The 21,132-nt window shown below is 41.8% G+C and overlaps 1 protein-coding gene across 1 annotated transcript in view; it reads left to right on the forward strand.

Annotated features, from left to right (window-relative positions):
• Positions 1 to 21,132, forward strand: part of pleca (plectin a) — a 109,824-nt gene that overhangs the window by 80,653 nt on the left and 8,039 nt on the right. The window contains exons 10-36 of the mRNA XM_086280953.1: positions 3,249 to 3,415; positions 6,079 to 6,194; positions 6,537 to 6,643; positions 6,966 to 7,085; positions 7,194 to 7,289; positions 7,859 to 7,986; positions 8,566 to 8,659; positions 8,754 to 8,908; positions 9,069 to 9,435; positions 9,794 to 9,871; positions 10,053 to 10,214; positions 10,305 to 10,409; positions 10,512 to 10,607; positions 10,764 to 10,889; positions 11,072 to 11,224; positions 11,394 to 11,548; positions 11,641 to 11,767; positions 12,357 to 12,540; positions 12,710 to 12,730; positions 13,316 to 13,473; positions 13,563 to 13,741; positions 13,846 to 13,984; positions 14,072 to 14,428; positions 14,640 to 14,723; positions 14,809 to 14,913; positions 15,487 to 15,585; positions 17,595 to 20,942. Coding sequence (XP_086137079.1) covers positions 3,249 to 3,415; positions 6,079 to 6,194; positions 6,537 to 6,643; positions 6,966 to 7,085; positions 7,194 to 7,289; positions 7,859 to 7,986; positions 8,566 to 8,659; positions 8,754 to 8,908; positions 9,069 to 9,435; positions 9,794 to 9,871; positions 10,053 to 10,214; positions 10,305 to 10,409; positions 10,512 to 10,607; positions 10,764 to 10,889; positions 11,072 to 11,224; positions 11,394 to 11,548; positions 11,641 to 11,767; positions 12,357 to 12,540; positions 12,710 to 12,730; positions 13,316 to 13,473; positions 13,563 to 13,741; positions 13,846 to 13,984; positions 14,072 to 14,428; positions 14,640 to 14,723; positions 14,809 to 14,913; positions 15,487 to 15,585; positions 17,595 to 20,942 — 7,026 coding nt within the window. The remainder of the gene's footprint in view (positions 1 to 3,248; positions 3,416 to 6,078; positions 6,195 to 6,536; positions 6,644 to 6,965; positions 7,086 to 7,193; positions 7,290 to 7,858; positions 7,987 to 8,565; positions 8,660 to 8,753; positions 8,909 to 9,068; positions 9,436 to 9,793; positions 9,872 to 10,052; positions 10,215 to 10,304; positions 10,410 to 10,511; positions 10,608 to 10,763; positions 10,890 to 11,071; positions 11,225 to 11,393; positions 11,549 to 11,640; positions 11,768 to 12,356; positions 12,541 to 12,709; positions 12,731 to 13,315; positions 13,474 to 13,562; positions 13,742 to 13,845; positions 13,985 to 14,071; positions 14,429 to 14,639; positions 14,724 to 14,808; positions 14,914 to 15,486; positions 15,586 to 17,594; positions 20,943 to 21,132) is intronic.

A 21,132-nucleotide genomic window follows, 5' to 3' on the forward strand; every position in this document is an offset into this window, starting at 1 on the left:
CCTATTTCAGTGATGAACTGCACAAAGAAGCCTTCCTGTTATCTAAGGCTATTTTAATATGGCTTGTCTCTGTAACAGCACTCGAACACTTTAGTTCAAAACTTTCTCGATTTTTTTAGCACGAGCAGCAAAGCAAAGCAGCAGACAAACCTTATCTGTACTCTTGCATTTGTGCATAAATACAGTTGGGTCGAGTTTCCTGGCTTAGCTGTTATAAAGAAGCTGATTGTTTGTATTGATGGTGTTTCACTGTTCTGTAGCTTTACAGTCAGGATTTTGTAAGTGCCCTGGCTCTGCTCAAACTCCGAGTTCTCAGCATGTATTCAGCATGAACTGACTGATGCCTGATGGGACAGCTGAGTCGTATCTCCTCAGCTATGATGTGTTTTACTTTTAAACTGCACACTTAATAGATCTGATTATTCCACTGGATGAGTAACATGCGTTTTATACTTCATTGTAATTATTTTGCTTCTGTTTTTGTGGTAAGGAAATTTAAAGTGCTGTTCCCTTTTTGGGAATCAGTGAAGGCTGATGTTGACACAGCAGTTACAGTAAAGTGAAGTCCACCGGCCAATCGTTTCCAAATGGAGGTTATTAGACGTTTGGCAGAAGATGGATTGTCACATGCCTGTGAATTTCAGATGCATTTTTATAGCTATATAGGTTTCCACCAAACTAAATATAAAGGTTTAACTTCCTATTTCATAACATAAACAGTATAAAATTGCTTATACTGCCTATAGCAACACACGCCACATTGGAAGAATCAGTCGGCAGGCAGATGTCTTCCTCATCTGGGAGAAAAGAGTGGGAGTACTTTCTTTGATGCTGTAATGACTGTGATGTTGAGATGTGCATGTGGGATCAGTCTCTGTGTCCCTCAGTATGACTCAGTGATTCCCATGGGAAAGCTGGCAGGAGACGTGGAAGCTCAGGCCTTCCTCAGAAGCTTTGCAGTGGGGAAAACAGAAATGGTCACTCACTGCTAATCAGTGCATAAAAGGTTGAATATTCTCTTTGCTGTAAAGCAGTAAAGCAAAAAAGTCATCTAGCAGACATTATTTCATCAAAACAAATCCAGAATTGTTTTCAGCACATGCTGTTATTAAAAACAATGGTGAATTTCCTCTGAGCTCCCCAGGTGCAGCTCACAGCTGACTAATGCACACAGGTGATTTGTCTATTAATAAAAAAAATAATGGTCCGGCTTCGTGACAGAGAAAGAGGAACGTTTTAAAACGAGAGGCAGCGAGGGTGGAGGTCCGGTTTCCACCCGCTGTCTGAGTCATATTGTGCCCACGTTGTAGCACAGGGGCTTCCCTCGTCAAGGAAAAATAACATAAGGAAGAAATGCCTTCTTTTTCCATTCTCCACCCTTTCCTGTCAAAAAAATGTAAGTAAAATTATTACTTCTGCTGTGACTCATCAGCCTTCCCCAAAACACTGGAAACGGATTGTGGTGGCGAAGCTGCGCTCGTTCCACTTACACACCATGAAATTTTAGAGCGATGGAAGTCACTTAACCCTAAAACAACCAAATGATTCTAGCGACTAAAACGACCAAGCGAGGTCCTGCAGGAACGCTTACTTTATGATATCCTGAAATTGTTGTAACGGCATTATGATTTTCAAGCATTTTTATGTATGAATATGAATGAACTGGCGACTCCGTAATACTTTTACTTTAATTTGATGTTGATCAAATTGTCATAAATATTTTAAATAATATGTACAGAATAAGTCAAAATATTTAAAAATACAGAAACATCTGAAAAATAGTCAGAACAAGATTCCTAGTTGTAGAATAATTACCAACAATTACAATAAAATCGTTTAAAAAAGCCTACATCTCCATGATGACAAATGAATCCATAAAACTAACATTAGATTGACAAATCCATGGCATGTACATGTTTACTATTGAAAATATCAGAATTGCACATATGATTCCACCTGATCACTTAAAGCTTAATGCATCACCAGCAACTAAAATATAGTAGACTCATCATACTCTTGAATGTTTTCTGGGTCTTATTGTTGTTAAAAGTCAGAAGGTTCTAATACAGAGACAACAAAAACTTGCTGATGTTTTGTTAAATCGTGCAGCAGGTTGTTTTTTCTGCATTGAGAAAAGAGGCAAAAAGAGTTTTCCAAAAGATTTCCTTTAATTGTTACAGCATGTGCGTAGTTTAGGTGAGACCTCCGCCCATCTGGTACGTGAACCAGGCAAACAAATACCAAAAACATTCAAAAGCACCATTTGTACCACACTGGGAAACTTCTGGGTGATGGATTCATGCTAATGGTCACACTCCGTCAAACAGCTTTAAAATGTGAGCAGTAAAATTCATGTCCAGGAATTCAAAAGCTGAAACTCTAAAAAGTGGTCTATTCTGTCCTTTCTCTTCTTTTATGAAGATCAACCATTTTGCTGTGGGAAACGTTGGTAGCATGCTCGTGTGACTCATAGCTTAGCCTCGCAGCTCTTAAAAAAAGACGTTTCCTGTGGTGTTTCTGCTGCACGGTCCAACTTTCGTTTACAGCTACTGAGACATTTATTGTAAAGTTTTGTTTGGCACAACAACACTGTAACTTTAGAAGATCATCAACTCAGTTGCTCATAAACAATTTCGCTCTAAAATTACTGTTTTCTGCTCGTGTAATTAAAAAGCATCCTCCAAAAAGCGAGCTTAATGGATGTCAGGAGCTCTCCGAGCAAAAGTGCCGTGTAACATTTGAGGTTTAAAATGTGACTCATCTCAAATCTGGAAGAAATGAGCAGGGAAAGTTTTACTCTGCCCTCCAATTAGCATTTCAGTCTCAGTTAATCTTTAAATGTGAAACTCAAGACAAGTTGAAAAATAATAATCATCCCATCCATCCATTTTCTGCCGCTTTCTCCGTGTTCGGGTTGTAAGCAAAGAAGTCTAAGCAGAGACATTAGAGTAAATGTCATCAGCCACCACCTCCAGGTCTTCCAGGAAAAGAAGACCTCTTAATAAATATCACCTTTTAAAATTCCTATTATATAGTGTTGCATCTCTGCCGCTTTCTTTAAAGGAAACAAGAACAGGAAAAAAATGGTAGTGTACTAGCTAATACCACCTTTGTGCAAGAACTGAATGGGAGAAAGTTGTCTAGAAAAGCCACAGACGAGCTGTGAGCACAGTAACACAAGTCTAACTGATATGAAAGGAGATCTCTGTAGTTCGTATGACTGACTGTTTGCCCGTCTTGCCCTACAGATCTCAGATATTCAGGTGAACGGTCAGTCGGACGACATGACGGCCAAAGAGAAGCTGCTGCTGTGGTCTCAGAGGATGGTGGAGGGATACCAGGGCCTGCGCTGCGACAACTTCACCGGCAGCTGGAGGGATGGCAAGCTGTTCAACGCCATCATACACAAACACAGGTGAGCAGCATCCTCAGTGAGGTGTTTTGATTTTAACTCGGCCTTGCGTGAATAGAAATCATGGCCATTTGTAGCACAGAGGTGTTTTTCAAGCGTCACAGACACATTTTCTAGTTGGAAAGACTTGCCTGGACTTGGGGATCTTGTAACACCGCAGGCAGGAATTTTACACGTTTAACCTTTTGCATATTTCACGTTGTTGTTTCTTCCTTTATTTATCGGCATAGATCCAGGCAGCAATCCTAAATTCATATTTGAATTTGGCATTCGTGCAGTGTTGGACTTGTCAGGACACAAATATGGAACACTTACTATAAATCAAACATTAAGAGAAAAGTCAAGGGAGACTTCATTCATTCATTCTGAATTCAGATATTTTGTAACTAAAAACATTTCCTTAAACTCCAGTATTTAACATTTATGAGTTACATCTAAATGCATGATTTTCAGCAAACTGTAACTTTATTAGTATAATTTCATTAGTTAAATTATGTATTTTTGTTTGCGTCTTTAATGCTATGATTTACTGGGACACTTAATTTAACTTGTGAGCTCTTATTAAGTCCACCTGTGCGTGCCTTGCTGTGAAGGAGGTACAATAACTGAAGCAGTAATAAACTGTCTCTTCAGATATTCTGTTATGATATCTTTACTTTTCTTTTTCCTTTTTTTGTGCATCGTTTTGCACATGCTGCTTGTGCTTGAGTCACAACTGAAGAATTTGTGTTGACAGATACCTTAACAGTTGGTGATTAAATACAGTAATTAACACTTGCACAGTAAATGCTTTTAAAAGCACTAAATTTTACTTTCAGGCACAATAAACAGCTTTTAAATAAGGTAGTTTAGGCTAAAATGTGTCAGACGCTGTACTGTACGGCATAAAAGGATGCTTTAAAAACCATCTGTGGTCAGTTTGTGCAAAGCTATTTAAGTTTCTATAAGAGTAGAAAAGACGTATATAAAAGGATATAATTGACCATGTGGCTTGCAGGAGTTTTTATTGGATGTAACATAACTTCCAAAGAAGCTTAATCAGATTTTCTGCTGTTCAACATGTCCCAAACAATCTCTGGTTCATCAAAATAAGGTTAAATAGAAAGTAATTCGGATGGAAATGCTTTATTTTGTTGTATGTATGAGTAAAAAATAGAACAAAATAAACCATTTGCTGCTGTTCAAAACTGTCACTATAAGAAGTGTCGTGACTTTAAGTGTACTACAGCTGCCGTTGTCCTTGTCAGTAAGGAAACTGGTGTTTAACAGCCACCCATCAAACCCGAAGGAGGTGACTATACGCTCGAAACATGTACTTTGGGTGGAGTGCCACTTTGATTCTGTTTGCACAAACCTCCAGCTCCTGCAGCACATGGCAGACAAAACAGCACACTATTAGAAAGTCGACTTGAGCTGGCATTATTCTGTGAAATAAGAGACAGAACGGGTGTATCATATTAAATTGAGGAAAAAAGGGCTGCCCTGGAGGTGGAGGCTTGGCAGGTTACAGCAAAACGCTAGCACTCGAACTCCTCTGCCACAGTTTCTTTCTTGGTAGAGGAAGAGAAGGATGTGCTGAGGACTGCAGTGAGGACTCTAAAAAAACAAAATAAGAAAACGGACAATAACTATTTGGATCCCAGCAGGAAGCGGCAAGACTGGAATTTCTAACTGGTTTCCATTGCGTCACGTTTTGGGTTTTTTTTTAATTAGCTTCTGCTTTTGCAAAATCAAAGCTTGGAAACTTGGCTCTTACTACGATGCACAGCCTGAAGAGAAAGTTCCGCTCGAAGAGGCGTCTGAACAGCGCCTCCAGCAGCACGTTGGGCTCCCTCAGTGACCTGGATGAGCGGGTGATCATGTTCTGTGAGGATGTTCCCACCGAGAGCTCATTTGACTCGGGTCAAAGCTCGCACAGCTTATGTGCCCGCCCCAGTCGAGGCTCCCAGAGCGAGGAGCAGGAGCTAGGATCAGAGCGTCACGTCATGCACCTGAGCAGAGAAAGACACTCCTACAGACAGGCGCGCTATGGTGACAGAGAACCCCAAAAGGAGTACTACATACAGAGAGTTGTGGAAGTGTATGGAGAATTTACTGGATATTCTGTGTCCTTATGCAACCTTTCTCTCTGAAGTTTATTGGATTTTGATCCCTTAAGATGCTCTGAGCTTGTTCCCGCATGTTATTACATTGCGGTAAACTTCCTGGCAAAGTGCACAGAGAAAAAAAACTGTCTGTGTTGTTTAATTTTAATCTTCATTGTGGTAGCAAGTCTTGTCTTTGCCTGCCCTTCATATTGTAATAGAGATACTAGACGTGGCCAGCTAGCCTCCAGCAACTTGACTCATGAAATATGTAACTTGTATCATTTTAACCTGTCAATAGAGCTTCAGAGATTATTTATCAATTAGTGTTTTCATGAAAAAAATGGGATTATTAAATAGTTTTCAGAAGCATTTTTGCTGATATTTATACTGAAAACTGATATTTTTTGCACATTTTAGGGCATTTTTTATAATTTAACACTCAGATTAAGCCCAACCTTGTTAATTAACCTCATGTTTTCTTGCCGTCATCTATCATTTAAATCAAATCTGGATCAGCAGTAATAAAGTGTATTGCTCTGATTCCGCTCACTGTTCTTCCTGGCTGATTACTGCCTGCAGACCCTCTCTGATCGATATGAGTCAAGTGTACCGACAGTCCAACCAGCAGAACCTGGAGCAGGCCTTCAGCGTGGCAGAGAGAGAGCTGGGTGTCACCAGACTGCTGGACCCCGAAGGTGAGCACAGTCACCCTCAAACATTTAGTTTAGGGAACACTTAAGCATGAGTTTAGTCACTTTTAATTGTAGGCAAAGCGTTTTCCCTTTCCTTTAATTCTCCTGCCTGCACTGCTGTACGAGTGGAAATCTACGTATTAGCTGTTAATAGTTTGATATTTATATGCTGCAAAACGGGAACGAATACATGAGTGAGTGTGTTTGTGTTTTAATATTTCAGAGGTCCCACAAATAGACTTGGTATTCAAGTTGGTAGCTAAGGAACTTCAAGTCACCACTCATCCATCTTTTTCATTTCCCTGAAACATGACAGTTTTTTTCCGTCTTTGTTGCTCTGTACAGATGTCGATGTGCCCCATCCAGATGAGAAATCCATCATCACATATGTGTCCTCTCTGTATGATGCCATGCCCAGGGTACCAGACGTCCAGGATGGTGTCAAAGCCAATGTGAGCCCACCTTTTTGTCATCACTGATTAATTATTCAGCAGCAGAGGCAACATCTCGGGTGCCGCCTTTTATCTGCAGCAGTAAAATGCAAAATATAAATGCAATATTAAGAGTTATTCTTATTTAAATGCCCTGAGCTTGCATTATAGTCATTATAAGCTTGCATTTACTTATTATTATTATTATTATATGTAAAATACATAGAAATGATCATCCTGTTAATTTTGAAGTTGCAGCCTGAGAAATTTAGCACAAAAGAAATCACATGTGGACAATCTGGAAAACATCAGCATGTAATTATTTTGAACATCTTTGCTTCAGGAGCTGGAGCTGCGTTGGCAGGAGTACTATGAGCTGGTCACCATGCTGCTGCAGTGGATCAGACACCACATCCTCGTTTTTGAGGAGAGGAAGTTCCCCACCAGCTACGAAGAGATTGAGGTGACTAGATCGCGTCCTACAATCTGAAAGAATCAGTGTGACACAGATCAAGTAGCTGACGATCAACGTGTTTTTTGTTCTTTTGTTATTTACGTTTATCATCTGCAGGTTCTTTGGCGTCAGTTTCTGAAGTTCAAGGAAACGGAGCTTCCTGCCAAAGAGGCAGACAAGAACCGCTCCAAACACATCTTCAAGTCTTTTGAGGTGAGATTTCCCAGCAGAACAAAAATCAGCAGTCACAAAAAATATGAAGGGATGAAAGGCTAATATTTTAAATAGTTATCCCACCAAACCGCAGCACATAACAAATAGTCTTGGTTCCAAATACATTTCTGTATTTGTAAACGACAGATAAAAAGAAGATAGATTTGCAAAAGCAAAGTGCAAAACAAATCAGAATCAGAATCAGAATACTTTATTCATCCCGAGGGGATAGAAAATAGTGTCCATTTATTTGCAGTAATAAACTAAAATCCCACCTGTTTTTCCACGCTTACAAAAGTCACTAAAAAAATACATAAATTAAAGGACATCTTTCCAAATACTGCTATGTCCACGGCCCACTGAGCGTACCCCTTCAGTCTGAAAATCTTTTAAGGAAAATCTTCCCACCATCAATAAATTAGACCCAGTTTTATAAATGTTTATTTTTTCCCTGGAGCACAGAATTATCGCTTAAGATAAATAATCTGAGACTGAGCAGAATTTGAGGCCTTAAATGATCACAGATATTATCTTATGTTTTTTTGTATGTTGTTTGTTATCTTTCGCAGGGTGCGGTTCAGGCTGGTCAGGTCAAAGTGCCGCCAGGTTATCACCCTTTAGATGTGGAGAAGGAATGGGGTCGTCTGCATGTCGCCATCCTGGAGAGGGAGCGTCTCCTCAGGACTGAATTTGAGAGGTAACCAGGCTGTTATCCAAACCTCATCACATGCGCTGTGTTGCCAAAGCACAAAACGGCAGCAAAACCACAAAGCATGAGGAAACTGCTCCAGTTTGACCACGAGCATGACTCATCTCCTAATGATAACGTCCACTTTGGCAATAAAATTAAACTGAGTCGGCTTTGTGGATTAGTAAGTACAGATCATATTAGGGCAAACACATGATGGCTGTGTCGTCTCCATGGCAATAGCCTTAGACTAAATAGTCTCTCATAAAGTTGTCTAATCACAAGGAAGGGAGGGCACAGCTTCTAGTTTAGTTGTTTCAGATCATCTCTGCATTGCTGGGCACACACAGCTCAAAAAAGAGCAACAACATGGCTTTCATGCATCAGGGATATGCGTTAAAGTATTTATTCCGCCAGAAGACGGAGTGAGTGCTTTAATATATCCTTTCAAAGTTTTTCTTTTTTAAATTATTATTAACATTTTTACTTTTGAGAAAGAAGAGAAAGTATCCTGTAGGGAAATCCCTGCTTGTCAGTTTGCACTGTTTGAATTCTTTTCTGACCTCTGACCTTTCATCTTCCCTGCAGGCTGGAGCGACTTCAGAGGGTTGTCAGCAAGGTCCAGATGGAGTCAGGGGTGTGCGAGGAGCAGCTCAACCAGGTGGAGACTCTGCTGCAGACGGTGAGACACAAACTCTTAAGGACAGCCAATAAAAGCATCTTTGTGCAAATTATTTGCAGTAAAATAAAGAGATGTGAAAACTTGTCTGTTGAAGGATGTGAGGCTGATGAGCTCAGGGAAACCTGCAAAGCACACAGCAGAGATGGAGGCAGATCTGGAAAAAGCAGAAGGGATGATCCGCCTCCTCTTCAATGACGTTCAGCTGCTAAAAGATGGACGCCACCTTCAAGCTGAACAAATGTATCGCAGGTACAAAAGAAATCAAGCTCTACAGACATCATGGGATTTAATCAATTTAATTAGTAATTTTTTTCCTTTCTAATTACTTTAGATGTCAAACTAGTGAATCTTAGAACTTTACATTTTAAATTGATGAACGTTTTTTTTCATCACATGTTTCTGTCTTTAGAGTTTATCGCCTCCATGAGCGGCTTGTAAATCTCCGTAGCGAGTACAATCTGCGCCTCAAGTCAGGTGTGACCATCACACAAATCCCCATGACGCAGATCCCCATGACCCAAGTCCACACGACCCAGGTCCACAGCGCCCAGGTCCTGCAGCAGGCCCCCGTGAGGGTGCGGCCCGAGCTGGATGAAGTCACGCTGCGCTACATCCAGGATCTGCTGAGCTGGGTGGAGGAAAACCAGCGACGGGTGGACGAAGGGCAGTGGGGCTCGGACCTTCCCAGCGTGGAGTCCCAGCTGGGCAGCCAACGAGGCCTCCATCAGTGTGTGGAGGAGTTCCGCTCCAAGATAGACAGAGCCAAGGCTGATGAGGTATGTTGGCACCAAGTATCCGCGACAGTGTTGTAGATGAGGCAGAGAGAGATTTAATCTCAGGAGGAAAATTGGTATTTGGCAGTAGAGCGTTAGCTTAGTGTCCACCTCTGAATCGCTGCACACATCCTGGATTTTTCCGGCAATTTGTGTAAAAGAATGAGATTTTGCAAAGAGGTGGATTTAACCTGGAAGCCTTATGTTTCATAAATGAGACACCAGCAATGACAAGCAAAAAACGTGTTGGGTAGTTATGAACTGAAATGTGGACTTTCTGTGGAAATTGTTGAACAGACTGAACTCTCATCAGTAGTTCTTCTTAATGATCTCTTTCTACGGCGTCTCTCATCTGTTCCAGAGTCAGATTTCACCTGCCAGCAAAGCTGCTTACCGTGACTATCTGGGAAAACTGGAGCTACAATACGGCAAGCTCCTGGTAAATACGAACGAGTCGCTAAAATCAAAAAACACTGTTGTCTTGTAGAGAGGTCAAACTCGACAGCTGTTTTCATTGAAGTTCAGAAACACCCTGAAAATTTTCCTTGATGTTTTAAATACCATCCAGTTTTCTTCCTAACCCTGCAAAAATGTTTCCTAACGTGTCACCATTACTGTAGAACTCCTCAAAGGCTCGCCTGCGCTACATGGACCAGCTTCATGCCTTTGTCACTTCAGCAACCAAAGAGCTGATGTGGCTGAATGAGAAAGAGGAAGAGGAGGTGAACTACGACTGGAGCGAGCGAAACACCAACATGGCAGCCAAGAAAGAAAACTACTCGGTACAGTAATACTGAGATGTTCTTGTGGGTTTCTCATTTCTTGTTATGACGATGGTACTGATATGATTGGTTGTCGTTTCTGTGGAGCAGGGTTTGATGAGAGAGTTGGAGCTCCGGGAGAAGAAAGTGAACGGTGTCCAGACCACAGGAGACAAACTGCTGAGGGACGGACACCCAGCCAAGAAGACCATCGAGGTGGGACGCTGAGCACATGTTGTTGAACTTTAAATATAAATTATTATTTTCTTCTCATATGTGCTTTTTCTTCTCTCCCCTTCCATCCTTCCTCTTCCTCAGGCCTTCACTGGAGCCCTGCAGACTCAGTGGAGTTGGATCCTCCAGCTGTGCTGCTGCATTGAAACTCACCTGAAAGAAAACACTGCCTACTATCAGGTATGATTATCAGCATGACAAGGTATCCACACTTAAAGACTGCTCTCCGCATGTCTGGCGAGTTAGCTGGCCGTCACTAAATCTGTCCCTTTCTGCAGGTTTTTAATGTGTTTTAAACCACTGCAGCTTAATTGGTCTACTTTTCTCTCGATCCAGTTCTTCTCTGACGTGAAGGAGGCAGAGGAGAAGATTAAAAAGATCCAAGACACTATGAAGAGGAAGTACACCTGCGACCGCACCATCACGGTCACACGGCTGGAAGATCTGCTTCAGGATGCAGCTGTGGGTTTATTCACCAGTATTTTGCTCCTTTAAGCTCATCCAGAAACTGTGAACTGGCAAACAAATCCACACCGTTAAAGCAGCATGAAATATTTACTCTTCTGTTTGTGGGAGCTTCGTTTTAGGCTGCATGTCTTTGAATTATTGAATTAGAGTTTGAGAATTTTATGTGCTCTTCCCAGGATGAGAAAGAGCAACTGAATGAGTTCAAAACTCACCTGGAAGGCCTGAAGCGGAGAGCCAAGACCATCGTCCAGCTGAAACCACGTAACCCTGCTACTCCGATAAAGGGAAAGCTGCCCGTCCAGGCTGTTTGTGACTTCAAGCAGATGGAGGTAAGCCATAGACTTCCTAAGTTGTTTATGGTGAGTGTGAAATTCTTAATTGAGTTTCAACTTGTGTCCTGCTTTGGTTCACTTCTATTACGCTGAAAGGACATAACATTAAAAAAAATATACAGTAAAATCTAGCCAGTTATGAGCTGCTGTTTTCATCTTCTTCCAGATCACAGTCCACAGAGGCGATGAATGCGCTCTGCTGAATAACTCGCAGCCCTACAAGTGGAAGGTGCTGAATGATAAAGGCAACGAGGCGTCTGTCCCATCTATCTGCTTCCTGATTCCACCCACCAACAGGGACGCTGTGAACAGTGTTGCCGGGTGAGTCAAAGAACACCCGGCTAAATTTGTAACGCATGCGCACGTTTGTGTGTGCACACGCTGGAGACTAACCTCCACCTCACGTTCTTCAGGCTGGACGGAAACCTCCAGAGGCTGCAGAACATGTGGCAGACGCTGTTTGTGGACATGAAGAGCCTGCTGTCCTGGCAGTACCTGATGAGAGACATCCACATCATTAAAAGCTGGAACATCAGCATGGTAACAGCACAATGTGAAACCTTTCGGAAAATAGTTTTTGGTGGTATCAATGAAAGCAGGGCTGAAATGACTGCTGTTGGGGTGCATTTTACCTCATGTTGCAATAACATTAGATTTATGCCTGTGAGGCAGAAAAACTCTAATGGGGCTAATAATAGACAGCAAAACTTCAAAGATTACTCAGCTGCACATGTTATGCAGAAATGGAAGTGCGAACTATGTCTAGATGGTATCTGAGGATACGTGGAAGGATATCTGGGTAAGACAGATTAAGATTAACTCAAGATCCTGTCAGTAGATCTGCTGAACAGAACAGTACACATTAGTTATTCTCTAGTATATCAATTTGCTGTCAAAACAGTTCATAAAAACTTCCCCCCAAAATATTGATAGGTAACGATTATGCATGTGCAGGTTTGTTGTTACGATCAATTGATTTTTCTTCAAAAACATTATGAAACATTATTTTTACTTGGTTTATAGTTGATAATTGCACTCTCCTCGGTACTGTACATACAGACACAGCTTTCTATTGAACTGCTGTTTTCATAATGTTTGATATCAGCCACCATCCTTGTTACCACTGTAGTTTAAGACGCTGAGGGTGGAGGAGTACCGACTAGCACTGAGGAACCTGGAGCAGCACTATCAGGACTTCCTGAGAGACAGCCAGGACTCCCAGATGTTTGGGGCTGAGGATCGTATGCAGGTGGAGTCCAACTACAACCTAGCCAACCAGCACTACAACACAATGGTCAGCTCTGCAGAGCAAGGTTTGCACAGTTTCTTTCTGAAACATCAGTTTCTTTTATCACCTCAGCATTTCCTGAAACATTTTCATGTCTGTGTTCTGTTTACATATTTTTTAAAAATCATTTCTCATTTGCACGAGTTGTGTTTCAGTCATTTGTGTGTAAGTTGACTGTTGCATTCACATTTCAGACTATGTGCCACCCAGAGCAGGTAAGGTGTTTCCAATAAAGTGGCCGATGTGCGCTAGGAGCTTTTGACTGGCTGAGAGCTGTTGTTCTGTCATGTTTCATTTCATGCTTCACCTCAATCAACTTAATCATCCTCATAGATTCTGGGAATCCCTCCTAACATCACTTATCAATGCATTCCTGTCTCTGTGCATGGATTTTAATGGCAGCTGATCCCCACTATTAATCAACGAATGGAAAAAGCACTTAATTGATCAAATTAACACATATGAAATATAGCCAACATGGAACAATTAATGCATGAAGAAGTACATTCAGTTTGCAGATCATGGAAAATTCTAATCTAGCTTAATGAGATTTATGATTTTTTGAGAAATCAGAATTTTTTTTTTATTCTTAGGAGATTAAATTGGTTAACAAAAATTTAACCATCCAGAGAAACACAGGCAATTCTGTGAAATAACTGCTTTAACTTTTAGGATCCTGAAACTAATACTGCACCTCTTACAGTTAGTTCAAATTCTTAAATTGCTAAAAATGGCTTATATAAAGAGATTTAGTCGTCTTTTAAATACATATAAAATCCAATATGTGTTGTTCCAACTAGGAGAGCAAGACGAGACTGTGTGCAAAACCTACCTGACGAAGATCAAGGACCTTCGGCTGAGGCTGGAAGGCTGCGAGAATCGAACGGTGACGCGTCTCCGCCAGCCTGTCGACAAGGAACCACTGAAAGCCTGCGCCCTGAAGACGGCAGAGCAAATGGTGCAAAACACAAAGATGAATGCAGAAATAAATATGAGTAAACAATAAGTGGTCGTCTAGCAAGTTATCTTCCTGTTTGTTTGTAACAGAAAGTGCAGTCTGAGCTGGAGGGCTTGAAGAACGACTTGAGCTCCATTGCTGAAAAGACCGAGGAGGTTCTGGCTTCTCCTCAGCAGTCCAGCTCCGCCCCGATGCTGCGCTCTGAACTGGACATGACTCTGAAGAAGATGGATCATGTTTACGGCCTCTCCTCGGTCTACCTGGACAAGTGAGGCTTAGCAATTCTCCCAAGAACTTGCTGATGGATTTTAAGCCACAGCTATGTGTTTGCGTTTTTTTGCTGTTCCTAAAGTGCGAACATCTTGTTTTCAGGCTGAAGACGATCGATGTCGTGATCAGAAACACTAAAGATGCAGAAGACACGCTGAAGAGTTACGAGACTCGTCTGCGCGACGTCAGTAAAGTTCCTGGTGATGAGAAGGAAGTGGAGGATCAGCGCAGTCAGCTGAAGGTATCAAGATGTTTCTGCATTTTCCAGGTTTGTTTCTGTGTCAGACTGCTTCATTTTTGTGGTAATTTTGCTGTTTTCTGTGTGCAGTCCATGCGTGCCGAAGCAGAGGCCAACCAGGTGATATTCGACCGCCTGCAGGACGAGCTTAGGAGGGCGACGGCTATGAATGACAAAATGACGAGGATTCACAGCGAGCGCGATGCTGATCTGGAGCATTACCGTCAACTGGTCGGAAGCCTCCTGGAGCGGTGGCAAGCTGTGTTTGCACAGATGGACCTGAGGCAGCGGGAGCTCGGCCTCCTGGGGCGCAACATGAACTCCTACCGCGAAAGTTACGAGTGGCTCATCCGCTGGCTCGAAGAAGCGAAGCAGAGGCAGGAGAAAATTCAGGCTGTGCCAATCGGGGACAGCAAGGCTCTCAGGGAGCAGCTGGCACAGGAGAAGGTATTGTAAAGGGAAAGAATAAGTTGTGTGGGGCAAAGCGTAGAAGAGTCATCATGCCCTCTGGTGTTCACTGGGGTGTCACAAAAAAATAAAAAAATTCACTCCACTTATATTTTTGACTCCCCTGGTGTGAATCATGCTTGGTTTGTGAAGTATGCACTGAAATAGTTTCTAATCATGATATATTCTCTGTTTTAAATCATATTTACAGAAACTCCTGGGAGAAATTGAGAAAAACAAGGAGGAGGTTGAAAATTGCCAGAAAAATGCAAAGGCTTATATCGACTCTGTCAAAGTAAATACTGAAAATTTTCAACTTTTAAAAAAATAAAAGTTTGCTGCTTAACTTAACATTAATTTTTCCCCCTTCTTGTTTTCAGGACTACGAGTTCCAGATTTTGACCTACAAAGCCCTCCAGGATCCCATAGCATCTCCTCTGAAAAAGCCCAAAATGGAGTGTGCATCCGATAACATCATTCAGGAGGTAGGCCTTACAAACACAGCTGTTGAGCTGCCAGCAGTAGGTGGACCAGGTGTTCCACTTCATGTGGACTGAACAGCGTGTTTATTTCTTATTCCTCGTCCAACATATCGGGACATGTTTTGATTGACTCTAGCTTTCAACAGTCAGACACAGCAGGACCAACAGTTTTTGAACAGTCTGGCTGTGAAGGAAGTAGGGGAAGCTTTCATGATGGTTAACCTGTCACTGTGTTTAGCTGCCAACAGGAAAAATCTGTGCAAATCTCAGCAGAACATGATGGAAACTAACAGAAGGGAAACTAAATGCAGCTTCAATAAAGATCTATAAGCTGCTTGTATTTAATTATGTTGAAGAAGACTGTTAATCAGGCATATTTGTTCTTTAAACATGAAACTAACTCAATGATTATACCGAAATTGTCACCTCTGCCCATTTTGGCATTTTGGGAATACATTCTGCTTTCTCCTCACATTAAAAGTCAAGAGGAGAGCATCGCATATGAGGATATATGACTAAAAAAAGAATAATCATTCATTCGATTTAGTGAAGTGAATTTTACTTTGTTTTTTTCAGTATGTTACGCTGAGAACACGCTACAGTGAGCTGTTGACTCTCACCAGTCAGTACATCAAATTCATCACAGACACACAGCGCCGCCTGGAGGAAGAAGAGGTAAGTGTGCACACTCAGTAGACACAACCGTGCAGTTAAGTCCTCACTAATGTAATGTATGGCAAATCGTTTTCCATCAAACAGCATCAAAATTGTGTGTCTGTTACCAAGAGTGCAGACATAATTTTAGGCATACAGTGCTGAAGCAAACAATTTCATCCTACTGTTACCGCACATCACATCCCCACTACGCTATATGTCTCTCATTCCCCGACACTATGTGTATTTAGCCAAATCATTTCACACGATCTGTAAACATGACTGTGATTTGGCCCTGAATTCAGTCACATTTTCAAACTGCTCAACTGCTTTTCCAACAATTTAAATTTGATAATCACTTCTTCATTTCTTCCTGAAACCCCCCACACTCGTATTTTAAAGGCTTCAGGCTTCCTACCTTCTCAGATGCATTATTTTAAAATTTACCTTTGCTTCCCCTCCCCGCCCTTTTTTCTTCCTTTCTAACTTTCTGTTTTGTTTGATCCCTTTGACCTGCTCGCCAGTGCTTTGTCATGATGAGTATTAATCACGTGCTTAAGAGATGAATTAACCCCAAAGCACCAGGTATTTAAAAACAATCCTCTCAGCCCATTTCATTCGTCTTCACGTCAGATTCGTGTCTGTAGTGAAGGGAAGGTTCACGCGTATTTGGAAATCTTTCATTATTGACGGTGTTCTTGGTTCAGTAATAACTTAGGAACTTTAATTTCTCTGGCTGAGCATCAGCTTACTGTAAGATGTTGGTTTTTGAAGTCTAGATATTGTCATCTAATGAGATTTGCAAGCTATTATAATTGTTTCTCTTGCCTTAATAAATCAAATTATAATGTAGCTGATTGTTGACGGTACTGTTTAGCACCACAGCAAATTAAGATTTCACATTCTGATTAGCCTTTAGATTTTTAAAATCCCTGAATGGGAGCGGTGTTTTCACACGTCCAAAACTCAAAGATTAGTTTTAAAGAGAAAGACAAGCAGTAAAGCCAGTCAATTTTTTTTTTTTTGTTGTTTATTTTACTACTTGTTGTGCCCGATAAATCTGCCAAATCAAACACGCAGAGCTAGCTGCTGTGGCAGCCCCTTATGAACAAGGGAGCTTGATAAATGACAGTTGAGTGATTGCTTCTAATGATTTCCTCTAGCAAATAAAATGTGGAAACTATGTTCTATTACAAAAGAAATCAGCTCCTCTCTCAAACCAGACGTCAGTTTAAAGGTCAATGTGACAGGTTTCTAAAGTGTTGAACCTTCCTTGTAGGTATCAGTCACCACAACAACACCTTCTTATCTAACAGAACTCATCTCAGACTTGAGGGATCTTGGATTTGTGTCGTGTCACGTGCATTTAAATCCAAGCTTGCTGTGTTAAATGTTACATGAAGTCATGCTGTGTTTGCTGCATCACTACGCTCGATGTTCTTTTCATCCCGATTGCTGCAAAAATATATATGTTTGATTATTTAATCTGCACTCGGCACTTTTTGCATGCTGCTAATTATTTATCATTTGCCTATTTTCTTTCCTATTATTTTACACTTTTCAATAAACCTATTTATGTTAAGAAAATCAATGAGTGGTGGAGAGAAATGTATAAAATTGTGACTGAATTAAATTCTAGCGATTACATATCCAAGTTTTTCACTAAAATACATCACCAGCAACAAAACCTCCACACCTTCAAAATATTAACACTGTGATGAGTTCACTTGTAAACAGAATTTGCAGTTGTTTTTACCAACTCCACAATAATAATGACCGTATAATATTACCAGACTTTTTACACAGATTATGCATGAAAGCAACTTGTAGTGTTGTCCGGTGTTGTGAAGTAAAGTGTCATACATTGTGTGCCATACGTTAAATGAACGTGAAAAGCATTTCCCAATGCAGAATTATCTCTCCAGTTAAAAATCTGTGTTGTGTATATTTAGCCATAACTATGCCTATAGTTGTATTTTATAATCTAAAACCTCTAACATGCAGCTCCCTTCACTCTTTTATTAATGCAGAAAGCTTCTGAAAAAGTTAAAGAAGCGGAGAGGAAACGGATGGCAGAGATGCAGGCGGAATTAGATAAGCAGAAACAGTTGGCTGAAGCTCACGCTAAGTCTGTGGCCAAAGCAGAGAAAGAGGCCGAGGAGCTGAAGTTAAAGATGAAGGAAGAGGCCAATAAGAGACAAGACGTTGCAGTGGATGCTGAAAAACAGAAGCAAAACATTCAGCAGGAGCTGCATCAGCTGAAGAGTCTGTCAGAGCAGGAGATCAAGTCCAAGAGTCAGCAGCTGGAAGAGGCGCTCATCAGTCGTACCAAGATCGAGGAAGAAATCCACATAATTAGGATTCAGTTGGAGGCAACAATGAAACAGAAGGGCACAGCTGAGACTGAGTTACAGCAGCTCAGAGACAAAGCTGCTGAAGCTGAGAAGCTCAGGAAGGCTGCTCAAGACGAGGCGGAAAGGCTTCGCAAACAGGTGACTGAGGAGACTCAGAAAAAGAAAAATGCTGAAGATGAGCTAAAGCGTAAATCTGAAGCCGAAAAAGAGGCAGCCAAACAAAAGCAGAAAGCACTGGATGACCTGCAGAAATTTAAACTACAAGCCGAAGAGGCAGAGAGGCGCATGAAACAGGCTGAGGAGGAAAAACTGAGGCAGATTAAAGTTGTAGAAGAGGTGGCACAGAAGTCTGCTGCCACACAGTTGCAAACCAAAGCTATGTCATTCAATGAACAGGCAACAAAACTGGAAGAATCCCTCAAGAAAGAGCAGGGAACTGTTCTTCAGCTACAGGAGGAAGCCGAAAAACTCAGGAAACAACAAGAAGAAGCTAACAAAGCCAGGGAGCAAGCAGAGAAAGAGCTGGAAACATGGAGACAGAAAGCCAATGAAGCCCTCCGCTTGAGGCTACAAGCTGAGGAGGAAGCTCAAAAGAAGAGTCAGGCTCAAGAGGAAGCAGAGAGGCAGAAGGTTGAAGCAGAGCGAGATGCCAAGAAAAGGGCTAAAGCTGAAGATGCTGCACTTAAACAGAAGGAGAATGCAGAAACGGAGCTGGAAAAACAGAGGAAATTTGCTGAACAGATAGCCCAACAAAAACTTTCTGCAGAGCAAGAATGCATACGCTTAAAGGCTGACTTTGAACATGCTGAGCAGCAGAGGGGTCTGTTGGATAGTGAGCTCCAGCGTTTGAAGAACGAGGTGAATGCTGCAGAAAAACAGAGAAAACAGCTCGAAGACGAACTGGCTAAAGTCAGAAGTGAAATGGACGCTCTGCTACAGATGAAGACTGAAGCTGAGAAGGTGACACTGTCAAACACAGAAAAGAGCAAACAGCTTCTTGAGTCTGAAGCGCAGAAAATGAAACAACTGGCTGAGGAAGCTGCTAGACTGAGATCAGTCGCCGAAGAGGCGAAGAAGCAGAGGCAGACTGCAGAAGATGAGGCAGCCCAGCAAAGAGCTGAGGCGGAAAAAATCCTTAAGGAAAAACTGTCTGCTATCAATGAGGCAACTCGGCTAAAGACTGAAGCGGAAATCGCCCTCAAAGCTAAAGAAGCAGAGAATGAAAGACTAAAGAGAAAAGCTGAGGAGGAAGCTTATCAAAGAAAGCTGCTGGAGGACCAAGCTGCTCAGCATAAGCTAGAGATTGAGGAGAAAATCACACACCTTAAGAGCTCATCTGACTCTGAGCTGGTGAGACAAAAAACTATTGTGGAAGAAACTTTGAGGCAAAAGAAGGTGGTCGAAGAGGAGATTCATATCATCAGAATCAACTTTGAGAAAGCCTCAAAAGAGAAGTCAGATCTAGAGGGTGAATTAAAGAAACTGAAGTATCTTGCAGATGAGACTGAGAAGAGCAAACTTAAGGCTGAAAAAGAGGCAGACAAACTAAAAAAGCTTGCTGCAGAGGAAGAGAAGAAGAGGAAAGAGGCTGAGGAGAAGGTGAAGAGGATAACTGCAGCCGAAGAGGAGGCAGCTCGTCAATGCAAAGCTGCTCAGGAGGAAGTCGAACGCCTCAAAAAGAACGCAGAAGAAGCGAATAAGCAGAAAGAGCAAGCTGAGAAAGAGGCAGAAAAGCAGGTCATTGTAGCCAAAGAGGCAGCACAAAAATGCAGTGCCGCAGAGCAGAAAACTCAAGATGTTCTCAGTAAGAATAAAGAAGATAGCCTTGCTCAGGAGAAGCTTAAAGACGAATTCAAAAATGCTAAGAAACTTGCAGAAGCTGCTCAGAAAGCCAAAGAGAAAGCTGAGAAAGAGGCTGCCTTGCTCCGCCAAAAAGCAGAAGAAGCTGAAAAGCTGAAGAAAGCTGCAGAAGAAGAAGCCGCTAAACAGGCCAAAGCTCAGAAGGATGCAGAGAAACTGAGAAAAGAAGCAGAGGAAGAGGCCTCTAAGCGAGCTGCAGCTGAGCAAGCAGCACTAAAGCAGAAGCAGCAGGCTGATGCAGAGATGGCCAAGCACAAAAAAGAGGCAGAACAAGCACTTACACAGAAGTCGCAGGTGGAGAAGGAACTGACACTGGTTAAACTTCAGCTGGATGAAACTGATAAGCAGAAGAAGGTGTTGGATGAAGAGCTTCAGCGAGTTAAAGGTGAAGTAAATGACGCTGTCAAGCAAAAAGCACAGGTGGAGGATGAGTTGTCGAAAGTCAAGATCCAGATGGAAGAACTCCTGAAGCTTAAGCTCAAAATTGAGGAAGAAAACCGGCGCCTGATGAAGAAGGACAAAGACAGTACACAGAAATTACTTGCAGAGGAAGCAGAGAAAATGAAGAGCCTTGCAGAGGAAGCTGCTAGACTCAGCGTGGAAGCTGAAGAAGCTGCCAGACAAAGGCAGATTGCTGAATCTGACTTGGCTGAACAGAGGGCACTTGCAGAGAAAATGCTAAAAGAGAAAATGCAGGCCATCCAAGAGGCTACAAAACTAAAAGCTGAAGCAGAGGAACTCCAGAAACAGAAGGACCAGGCACAGGAAAAAGCTAAAAAACTTTTGGAGGACAAACAACAGATCCAACAGCGCCTTGATAAGGAGACAGAGGATTTCCAGAAATCCCTGGAAGCCGAGCGAAAGAGGCAGTTTGAAGTTGCAGCTGAAGCAGAGAAACTGAAAGTGAAGGTGAAAGAGCTCAGCGATGCTCAAGCTAAAGCTGAAACGGAGGCAAAGAAATTCAAGAAGCAAGCCGACGAAGCAAAAACTCGTCTCCAACAGACTGAAAAACAAACGACAGAAATCGTTGTGCAGAAGTTGGAGACACAGAGGCTACAGAGCACGAGAGAAGCTGATGACCTGAAGAAAGCCCTAGCAGACCTTGAAAAGGAGAAAGAGAAACTGAAAAAGGATGCAGAGGAGCTTCAGAAGAAATCTAAAGAGGTATTGTGGCCTGTATTAACACTGCTATTCAGTTTAAAGACGCTTATAGTTAATATTGTCCTGTTAAACATGTAAGTGACAGTAGAGTGTTTGTGTTAGCATGCTTAAATACATTACAGAAGGATATAGTAGCAGTACAATATGTGTGTGTGTGTTTTTTTTTTAAGGGGCTGAATTTTGTTTTTATTGG

This window comes from Aulonocara sp. 'chitande type north' Nkhata Bay, linkage group LG22 (genome assembly GCF_057382095.1).
Source record: "Aulonocara sp. 'chitande type north' Nkhata Bay isolate Kocher_YH1m ecotype deep benthic linkage group LG22, A_spYH_male_GT1.1, whole genome shotgun sequence".
In the NCBI taxonomy this organism is placed as follows: Eukaryota; Metazoa; Chordata; class Actinopteri; order Cichliformes; family Cichlidae; genus Aulonocara; species Aulonocara sp. 'chitande type north' Nkhata Bay.